The sequence below is a fragment of the Vigna unguiculata genome, chromosome 8 (genome assembly GCF_004118075.2).
Source record: "Vigna unguiculata cultivar IT97K-499-35 chromosome 8, ASM411807v1, whole genome shotgun sequence".
Lineage (NCBI taxonomy): Eukaryota > Viridiplantae > Streptophyta > Magnoliopsida > Fabales > Fabaceae > Vigna > Vigna unguiculata.
The window spans coordinates 21,553,269-21,564,768 of record NC_040286.1 but is presented as its reverse complement, the minus strand read 5'-3'; the positions used below and the strand labels follow the sequence as shown (position 1 = coordinate 21,564,768).

Here is an 11,500-nt window from a genome sequence, read left to right as displayed (position 1 = left end):
AGTCTGACGCTAAATTTAATATCTTTTATACAAATTATATTAATATCTTTTCTAAAATTGATCTTTAAATTTATTATTTTTTAAATTCAATTATAAATTATTAAATTTAATTATAAATTGAATAAATTCTTATATTTAATTTCTAAATAGAATATAATTATTTAAAATATTATGAAAATATAATTATTATTTTTTTTTTCTAATATTTATATTCTAAAATATTTTTAAAATTGATATATAAAAATATTTTAAATATTCAAAATATTTTAGAAAAATAAACTAATATTTGTAAAACTAACATTTACATATAAAATATTTTAGATTTTAATATCTAAAATGCAATAAAAATATTAAATACTTTAAATTTAAATGTAAATTTTACAAATGTTAATATATATTTTTAAAATTTTAATAATTATATTGTAATAATATTTAAAAAATTATATTTTAATATTATTTAAATAATTATATTTTAATAATATTTAAATAATTATATTCTATTTAACAATTGAATCTAAGAATTATATTCAATTAATAATTAAATATTATAATTTATAATTAAATTTAAAAAATAAGTAATAATAATGTCAATTTTAAAAATTAAATGGTTCTATTTTCACAAAATTTGGGACTAAATTAAACAAAAATAATGAATATAGGGACTGAATTGAACAAAAATAACGAATATAGGGACTAAATTGAATAAAAAAAATAATACTATCAGAAATTGACACGTTGCACTAGCATTGACACGTAGAGATGGCAAATAAACCCGTGTCCGTGGGTATCACCCGAACCCGTCCCCGTTTTGACGGGGAATCCCCGCTTTGACTGGGTATGGGTAATACCCGAAATTTTCAACTGGGGATGGGGATGGGGATGGGGATATATATATACCCGCCCAAATACCCGTCCCCGCTTAAATTACTAAACTATTTATAATTTATTAAATAATCTAAAAAATATATATAAATAAATAATATATTTACACATAAAATATAATATAATATAATATAATATAGTATATATACATATAAATAAAATATACTTTTATATATATATATATATATATATATATATATATTTACACATATACATGTAATGTAATATAATATAATATAATATAATATACATATAATATATATACATAATAATATAATATAATATATATAATATATACGTATAAAACAAATTAATCATTTAACTAGTGAGATCTTTTATAAACAAATTTATAACATTACAAATTTATAAAAATTTAAAAGAAATATATATATATATATATATATATATATATATATATATATATATATATATATATATATATAAGCATAAAATATCTACGCATATACATATAATATATATACATAATAATATAATATATATTATTATATTTATATTATTATATAATATAATATAATATATACTTAAAATAAATATATATCTATAAATATATATATATATATATATATATAAACATAAACATAAGATATCCCACACATATAATATATATACATAGTAATAATAATATAATATATAATATAATATAATATATATAAATAATTATATATATATATATATAAACATAAGATATCCACACATATAATATATATATATACATAGTAATATAATATATAATATAATATAATATAATATATATATATATATATATATATATATATATAACATATTTCTCATTCTCTTTGTTTTTTGTTATATAACATATTGGCAATTGCTTCAGTTTTAGATCCAAGGTACAAGATGGACATGTTAGAATATTATTTTTATAAATTGTATGGTAATGATTTTGATCTGAAACTTAGTAGGATTCGTCAAATGTGCTATGATTTGGTTTTGGAATATCAATCAAAAAAGAATGAAACTTCTTCTTATAGAGCTACATCATTGGAGTTGGGAAAGGATGTTGATAATGATGCGAATGAATTTTTAGAGTTTATGGCAAAAAAGAAAAAATCTAGAACTACAGTTATGAAAACAGAGTTGGATTATTACTTGGAAGAAGATAATTTGCCGGTTACACAAGAATTTGATATCCTATCATGGTGGAAAACAAATGGGTTAAAGTTTCCAACCCTTCAAGCAATTGCAAGGGATGTTTTAGCTATTCCAATAACAACTGTAGCTTCTTAATCTGCTTTTAGTACTGGTGGTCAGATATTAACTTCTCACCGTAGTCGACTTCATCATATTACTATAGAGGCTTTGATGTGTACAAGAAGTTGGATATGGAACTCAAACCATCTAGTTAAGTTACTCAAATTTATTAATATTTTTTATTAGTATTTTTTGTGAATTCTCATCTAATATTCTACATTTGGTGTTTGTAGGTGTTAAAAAATTAAAAGGAAAAGATGTTCTCATGAGTGAAAATGAATCTGATGAAGAAGGTACATTATATTCTAGTAATTAAAATTTTCAATTTCAATTATTATATCATATCTAATTTTTCATTTTTTTTCTATGTGTAGGTGGATCGAATGCAAATGAAACCACTGATCATTTGTAAAATTAATAAATATTTTTGTTATTATAAAATTTTAGTAATGTGTAATTTTTTAGCTTTTATATAATTATTTGAATTTTATTTAGTTGTTATTTGATACTTTAATTTGAGATTTATACTATTATAATATTTTTCTTAATATTTGACATCATGAAAATAAAAAAGAGTATGTTATTTTAATATTGAATATTTTGATAGTATCATGATTCCGTTGGTGTGATTTTTAAATTTTTTTATAAAAAATATTTAATTGATATATGGAACAATAAAAAAATGGGTATGGGTATGGGTATAAGAAAATACCCGTTACCCGGTGGGGATGGGGATGGGTCAAAAGTTGTATACCCGTTGGGTTTGGGGATGGGGATGGGGATGAATTTTTATTATGGGGATGGGGATGGGATCATGATACCCGTACCCGCCCCGCCCCGTTGCCATCCCTATTGACACGTGGCACAATTGTTACTTGACACGTGGACACTTTTTTTGAAATTAAAAAAATTTTAAAAAAATTAAAAAAAATTAAAAAAAATTAAAAAAAAATCAAAAAAATCAGGAGCTGACACGTGGCATGTACTGTTCAAAAACGTTAACTATTTAAACACCGTTAGTGAAAAGGACCAAATTGACCACAATTTGACGAAAATGAGGACCTAATTGAACATAAAACGAAAATAAGGACCAAATTGAATAAAATCAACAAAAATAGGGACCAAATATATATTTAAGCCAAGATTTTAATACATAAGGACAATTATGTTGGAAATTAAAAATACATAGAGAATCCAAATTCGACAATTGTCTTCTCCAAAATAGTGTATTAAAAAAGTAATTAAAACAGAAAATAATAAATCCGCTTAATTTGTTAGGTAATTCAAAGGCTGCCTAGTAATAGTACTTATTAAATAATAGTTTTCCTAACTTTGGAATTTCATTGTAGCATACCAGTGTTTCCAAATTACTGAAGTTTTAATTTAGGAAAATTACATAAGTTCATTATCTGAGTTGTGTAATAGTGCTGGGCCAGCTTGTTACCTTTATTTGGGCTATTTCTTTCTGCAATCAATAGTTACCATGGGCATCTCATTGCATGTTAAGAGACCAAACTGCCCCTTTGTCGTAGTCATCTTTGCCATGACCATAATCTGTGTATGAGTTGCGTTATAGATGAACTCAAGAAAGAAAATTTTTGGGATTGAGTTATCCGAAAGTATTTGTTTAGCATAAAAGACTTTCAAGATTACATAATTTAGTAGTCAAAACAAAACTTTTAGATTATGCAATTTAGAAGATATTTTCAGATTATATAATATAAAATTTTACACAATTTGAAAGCTAATAAATTGCACAATTTAAACTAAAAAAAAAAAACTTCTGAATTGTATAGTTTGTAATTTTTTATTAAGAAATAACTTTCGAATTATATAATATAAAAGTAAAAGAAGCTTCTAATTGTACAATCCAGAAATAAAAAATAACTTTTAAATTATATAATTCATTTTTTTTCAAAAGAAACTTTCGAATCGTATTTATAAAGTTGCATAGGAGAAATATGGTGGTGCAAAAAGAAATAACCCTTTGTTAATTGTTGTTTTGGGCAATTAGACAGCAGCAGAACAACCACACGTTTAGTTACGTGGCCCAAATAATGTTGTAACAAAAACAAAAGAAATGCTATATTTTTACTACATGAAAATGTGTTGGTCGAAAAGAATAACCTCAAGTGCACATCATCGTTTTCCTTTCTTGAATGAAAGGAAAGGGATACGAGTGAAATAAAATTATTAAAATAACACCTTCCCGTATACAATAGAATAAACACGTACACAGGGTATACGTAAGTAACATCCTCAAAGAGAAAAAAAAAAAACAGGAAAATATTTACACAAACTCATCAAATGCATTAAACTTAATTAAAGCGGATGGAGGTCTTAGCGGGGTTAGAATCCATTCCATAAACTAAGAACCGAAAACAGAGTTATGATGACGATGCACCACCTTCCAATTAACGATTTCAACCCTTGTGATCCACTGCAGTGAAGCTTGTTGTTATGGTAAGTGCATACCTGTCGTTTCCTGAACTCCAGAAACACAAGTTTGAAAAATAAAACCAAGAATTCACACATGTTAGAGAGGTATTGATAAAAATATAAACTGAGAAAAAGGAGAATAAAAGAATTGAAAGCAGAAACCTGGAGGAGCAGAAGGCTACGACATAATCAGTTCCTGAACAAGTGAAGATGCTGGTTGGATCATCGTAGGCATAACTGTAAGAAGTGGGACAAGCTTCCTTAAACTTCTTGGAATAAAAGGTGGGTTTGCAAGTGGAGGGGTTCCCATAATTCCCTCTGCAGCAATACTCGTCGGTGTTAAACACGTCACACGCGCTACGGCACCCAACCGTCTTCCCGTTAGCCTTAAGGGACAGTTCCTTAGGGCAAGTGGTTCTGAGGTCGGAGTCGCACCCCGCGGAGGAGCAGTTTCCCTTTCCGTTAATGGGCCTAATGGCGATGGGGACGTTGAACCCGTCCACCAGGCTAACGTCGTAGAAGTCGGGTTGCGCGAGTGTGAATTCCGCGAGTGAAGCGGGGGTTTTTCCGGAGGCCGAACATTTCAGCGTCGTGCCGCATGAACCGGTTTGGCACTGCCCGCTCCCGTTTTGGTCGAATTTGCAACCGGTTCGGGCCCAAATGCGCCCGCTCCAACGCACCGGGGCGGTGAAGACCGCCGATTGCCCCGGTTTGAGCACGAAACCGCCGCCGTCGAAGTTTTCTCCCGGCGTCACCGCCGGCCACAGCGTCTCCTTGCAATAGTTCACGATGGTGAAAACTCTGGCGCTCTCGCATGGTTTTTGCCCTGGTCACACAAGGAACACGCATATAAGAAAAATATTGTTTCAAAACAAAATGTGTGTTTTTCCATGAAAAAAATATACAAAAACCATTAACTTGATTACACCAAACTAAAAATTTACAACATATTGCAGTTTAAAGTTTTGTGTAGGATAAAAGGATTTTATATCATTAATTAATTAGAAGTAATTATATTTATTATAATGACATGTTATAGGTGTTAATTTGATGTTGGTAAAGAATCACTTATCTACTTTCATGAATCAAAATATAAAGTATTATTTTATCTTTTTTGTATGCCTCTTTTTCCAATTTTGGAGGAGAAGAAGTTGAAGAAACAAAAGCTATAAAAAGAGTGATAAAAGATGAAAAAAAGAAAAAGTGGAATATTAAGAAAATGAATGAAAGATATTCATCAATCTCATAGCAAGAGGGCATGAATGTATGAAGAAAATGAGTGTGGTAGGCATTGTTACCTGATAAAAGTATTGCAAGAAGGAAAGTGATTGGAAAGATAGTTTGAGGATGGAACGCCATGTTAATAATTTTGGGTGTGAAGGGGTTAAGTTAAGCAAGGTGATGAGGATATGTGATTAGAAGGTGTGAATATAAAAGAATGGTGGAAAAAGAATACGTGCGGAAAGAAGGAATGAGAATCAAATTAAGTAACAAAAGGCATGCATCTTGTGAAAACAATGCATTATTCTTTTCCAAATACATAGCTGCAAGTTTTTGCTGAATTGCATGGCGGCAAGTTTATCAAGGTTCTATACTTATATCCTTCCAACACTTCCACATATCACAACAGATAACCCCAGCTCTCACACGTGGCAATAACCCTCTCTTTCTCTAACATGAATCAAGCTATTCTAAACTTTCTACTTTTATCTTCTTTAAACCTATTACTTGTTATAATGATTAGATTAAAAAGAGTGAAGTAACTTTACTTTTGGAATAACTTCTTATAAATGAAGGGAATTACAAAATTTAATTGTAATTGATTTTAGATTTGCGCTTTTGGATTCTAATAATCAATCACATAAGTTGGATAACCCTATCGTAAAGGTGTAATTTTTCTCTCGAGTTTTTGACTTTGTTATTAAAAATCTTTCGAACGTTGCAACTATTACACTGTGTTTGGATTTTCTTACAAATAACAAAATAAACTTCTCGGTCCATATCGTCATTTAACTAACTTGGAAAGAATGAGAACCATAAATCAAATAATTTCTATATAATTTTTGTTGGAAAAAACGCATTATCAATTAAGAATATTATTGTTTTTATCTTTAAGAATTACCCTATTAACAGAGAAATAAAATTAACACAAAAAATACAAGAATATAATGTGAAAACTCCAAATATGGAGAAAAATCATGACCAAAGAGAATAATCACTATGTGCAAATTTGCACAATACACAGAATATACTCTCAATCCTTTGACCCCAAGTACACCTACTGATGGAACTTGGTAGAGACATGAAGCTCCAAGTGCAGCGGAAATGATGGAGGAAGCATGAAAGAGTGGAAGGCAAGTTTGTAGGCTCTTGCTTGCAATGGATAGATGAAAGGAATGAATGATTTAGAGGTGGTTCTAGCCTAGGAAGGGGGCTAGAGGTAAAGAGAGTAAGCTCTCTAAAAGATGACTCTCAAGTGGCAATAGTGAGGAGTGTTCTCAACTCAAAGTGTCTATTGCACAAAAAATTCAATAGTGAGTACAATGCTGAAAAATTAAGGCTTTTATACTCAAGCCATTACACATGAGGAATCTTGACCTTTGGATGAGAAGGAGAAAGCATCTTGGCCTTTGATGCTAGCTTGGAGAAGAAGGCTTGATCTTGGCCATTGGATGATGCCTTGGAGAAGGAGGAAGCATTCCTAACTCTTGGATGCTTTGGATCCATGAGGTGTAGGAAGAAGTGTTGAGTTTCACTTAGTCCACCTTGGCTCTTTTGATAGCTCATGGCCAAATCTCCTATTGGGCTTAGTCAAGCCCAATTTTATCAATTCAACTACTCATTGTTTGACTTATTATTCTAGAAAGCAAAGCCTAAACAATTGGCCAATATTATTGCTATTCTATTGCTCTTTGAGACACCTCTTCAAATCTTCACATCTTCTTTGGCCCATGTGAAGAGTGTGAGAAGCCCATGTGGGTTTGGGCCATCTTGAATGAAGCCCAATTGGATCTTTTTGAGCATGCTCCTTGTTATTGGGCCTCTTGATGGGCTTGGGCTTGAAGATGCATGTGGGCCATGTATTGGGCCTTGAGCATGATTTGGGCCTAGGCGTTGCCCAAGCTATAAGCCTTGTTGGGATCACATCATCCCCTCCCACTTGAAGAGGATCTTACCTCAGATCAAGAGGGTCATTTAAGGCTCACAGCAACTAAAGCTGGGTTCCACCAGGATCAAAAACATATATGCAACAGTCATCAAACAGAATTGGATTAAAATCATGAAGACCATGCAATATAATTGATTGGGGAATGTGTGAAAGTGGGCTTATAAATTTGGAAAAAGTTGGTATTAGGCCCACTTCACAAAAAGAGTGTTTCACACTTTGACTTGGATGATTTTGAAAAGAATTTTAAAGTCAAAGTGTATTTTGGCACTATATTTTGAAGAGGATGAAATAAGGGAATGAGATAGAGAACAAAAAGTTTGAGAAGGAAACAAAACAAGAAATTTAATGAAAAAGTAAGAAGAGTTTAAAGATGGGAAAACTCCCTTTGGAACTTGGGTCTTCATGAAAGGAATTGGTGAAGGATTACACACCAAATCCCTAACAATGAGTTCCCTTGAAGTTGAATTACTCTTTAACTCTACCACTTTTGATTTTCTTTCAAACTCACTCTCTGTTTTTAATTTCTCTCTTGCTTCAAAGTCTTTTCTCTCATTCTCTTCTTTGGCTTTTCTAATATTCTCCTCTTTTGCCTTTTCTTTTTCATCTCTTTTCTTTTTCTTTTTTATCTCTTTTTCCTCTTGTTCTCTTTTAGCACAAAGCTTCTCAAGCTCTTCTTTTGCTCTCTTCTTTTCACACTCTCGAAGCTTTTTAAGTTTTGCTTGCTCTTTCTTATATTTTGCTCTCTTTCTTTTTCACTCAAGAGCAAGTCCAAATTGTGCTTAAAATCTTTTTCTAGTCTAGAAAACTTAGCAAGATTTTGGATGAAAGCATCCCCTATGTCAATGAAGTTTTCTATCCTAGCTTGTTGCTCTTTAGTGATCCTAAATGAAGGGGGAATGAAATGTTTCCACATGCATGCTTTTAATTTAGAAAATGTGTTAATGCATGATTTTCTCCCTTTTTTCACTCTATACTGCCTCTCTTGCCACCACTCGAATGCACGTCCTATAAACCTAGAAGTAACATGCCTAAGAATGTCAAGTTGACTATATTTACTAAACAATGGTTGCACCAACTTCTCTGTATCCCACATCCAATCTCTAAATGATATTGGTCCTATATCCTCCCCAAAGAATGGAATGTCACTATAAAATGTATGATGCAACTCATGACTACCATGCTTATGCAACCTAGGACTATATGTAGAATATGTACTCATGGTGATTGAATGAACTTATGCAACTTGAACAAAGTATGGTAGAGGAAATCAATCACAAGTGGACCTCCAAGTTAGGCGAGGTGAGTCTTTAAGACTTCTTAAATACCAAGGCCAATCTTTGCCAAGATGCACTTGTAAAAGGTGTCAAAGATCACACAATTGTCTAAGTGCTAAGTAAATAGAATCACTTGAGTCACTAAGCACAAAACATACAAACAAGACTCAAAGAAATTTAACACTAAAAATAGACTCCTAATTGGCCAAAATATGAAGAGACTTTGGTCTCAAAATTTTAAGCAACTAAACAACAGGAAAACTTGAATATAACTATGCGGCCTAATGTAAGGTGAGAAAGCACTTAGAACTTTGAACACACTTACAACTAAAAACGATTCACTAATGGAGGATGAAGGTTCTACTTAGGAGATGGGATTGAACACCTTGTGGTTCCCCAAGACAACTAAGTAGTCCAAATTACAAAGCAAAAAATAAACTACAAAGTTTTAACAATTTGCATGCAATAATGTGCAGCCAAAGCACTCCAATTGTTGCTTCCAAGAGAGCACCTAAGAGCACCAATTTTTTGTGAATTTGGAGGCCTTAGTTGATGGCCAAAGGTAAGCACCAATTGGGGACTTTGTGAGGCAGCAAATACCTCTTGAAATGGCTTTGAATTGGCACCAAATGACCACAATATAGCTGAAAAAAAATACAACAAAATAATACACAAAAACTATGCCAAGGCAAATGTTAGTACTCAACACTCATGCCAAGAAAATTAAAGCTCAAACTCTCCAAATTTGGTGAAGGGAGGGGTAAAAAAAAAGATGAGCACAACCTTTAGAGATTTACTCCTTAACCACCCCCTAAGATGCTACCTATGCTAGCAACTAAATCAAAATCAAACACTTAATTCATATCCATAAACATTAGAACCAACATTACTTGCCAAATGAAAGAAGAAACACAAGAAAAGCGAATTAGAAAATGCTAAACCAAATGGAATTATAGTGACAAGATAGAATTGAAATGCCAAGAATGGACAAGCAAAAAAATTAAAGGCACACAAGGAGGGAAGCACAACAAAGAGAATCCTAGAAGGGAACTAGAATGGATCTACAAAAACAAAACAGAAACTACAGTGCTTGTAAGAAGGCCTATAGTCTGTTATGCATTGATGCCAATGGGAGGGTGTACACTACTCCAAATTGAAGGCATTTGATAGCAATAAAGGAGACACACTTAGGCCAAGACATTGATGGACAAAAAGCACTGAAATTAGAGCTGAAAACACACCAAAACGCACAAACAAAGAAAGCTGGAAAAAATACTGCACCAGTAGAAAAACGCTGACAGCTGCCTCAACTTTGAGGATTTATCATATTTTTTGTATTGCACATTTTTTGTCACAATTTTTTTTGTTAATTTTCGTCCAGATGTTATTTAAATCAGTAAAAATTAGCAAGTGAATTGGTGTAGTGGATCGTTCCATTTAAATCAAACAAAAACAGTGTGTGTCTGGAAAACAGAGTGAAAAAAGGCACAACAAGCCTGAAAACGCTGATTGTTGGCTAGACTTTGATGAATTATTACGAATTCATATCTCAATGGTTTTGAGTGATTCTTGTTGCAAAAATTTCGTTGATGTCTTATCTTTTAGGCACAACAAACAACTAAAATTAACAGGCACTGTATCACTCAAGAGAATTAACAAACAATAGGTGTGCACTCTGGAAAACAAAGAAACTGGATCAGATTACTCTCTGAAAATTTTTGGAGATGTTCAAACGAAAATCCAGTGGATTGGAGCATGATTATTAACTAAAATCATACATGAATAAAAGATGAACATCTCAAGACCCTAAGGTACCACAACCAACGGTGAAAATGGTTTAATCTTGGCAAGAAATCTGTCCAACCATCCACACGCACAGTGTAAGCATCATTTGCGTAGTTGTGAAATGGTGGCACTATATCAAGCTTAGTAAAACAGCAAAATGAAAGAAATAAATGGTGGAAATGAAGCAAAAGTGAAGAAGAAGACCATAGACAAAACTTAAACGTTAGAAAAATGAAAAACAAGAAAGATTCACCGATTAAAATGCAAGAAACTTAATAGAATGAAGAAAATGGTGTTGAACTTTAAAGGAAAGCTAGTAAATGATGTGAACCATAGCAAGCATGAAAATCTACAAATAGAGTGTAGAACACTCTTGTAGTCTCATAGTTGAATGGACTCAATGAAGAAACACAATAGAACACATAAACACAACAAATGAACTGTGAAAGATGAAGAACAATGAAAGAAGAAGAAGGGAATAGATGAAACAACAAGGCAACAAGGAAAACTAAACAAGCTATGGATAGAACCCTTACCAAACCAAGACAAGTTACTACTCCATGGTTTGGATGGCTTTAGATACCACTATGATGGAGCTTGGTGGAGACATGAAGCTCCAAGTGCAGCGGAAATGATGGAGGAAGCATGGAAGAGTGGAAGGCAAGTTTGTAGGCTCTTGCTTGCAATGGATAGGTGAAAGGAATGAATGATTTAGAGGTGG

The 11,500-nt window shown here is 31.8% G+C and overlaps 1 protein-coding gene across 1 annotated transcript; it reads right to left on the bottom strand.

The window, feature by feature from the left end:
• Nucleotides 1–4,305: 4,305 nt before the first annotated feature.
• LOC114195024 (pathogenesis-related protein 5) lies at nucleotides 4,306–5,962 on the bottom strand. The gene is made up of 3 exons (XM_028085424.1): nucleotides 5,850–5,962; nucleotides 4,714–5,377; nucleotides 4,306–4,597 (listed from the first exon to the last, which is right to left on the bottom strand). Exons 1-3 carry the CDS (start codon nucleotides 5,908–5,910, stop codon nucleotides 4,462–4,464), a joined length of 861 nt encoding a protein of 286 aa, XP_027941225.1. The 5' UTR covers nucleotides 5,911–5,962; the 3' UTR covers nucleotides 4,306–4,461.
• Nucleotides 5,963–11,500: the final 5,538 nt, after the last annotated feature.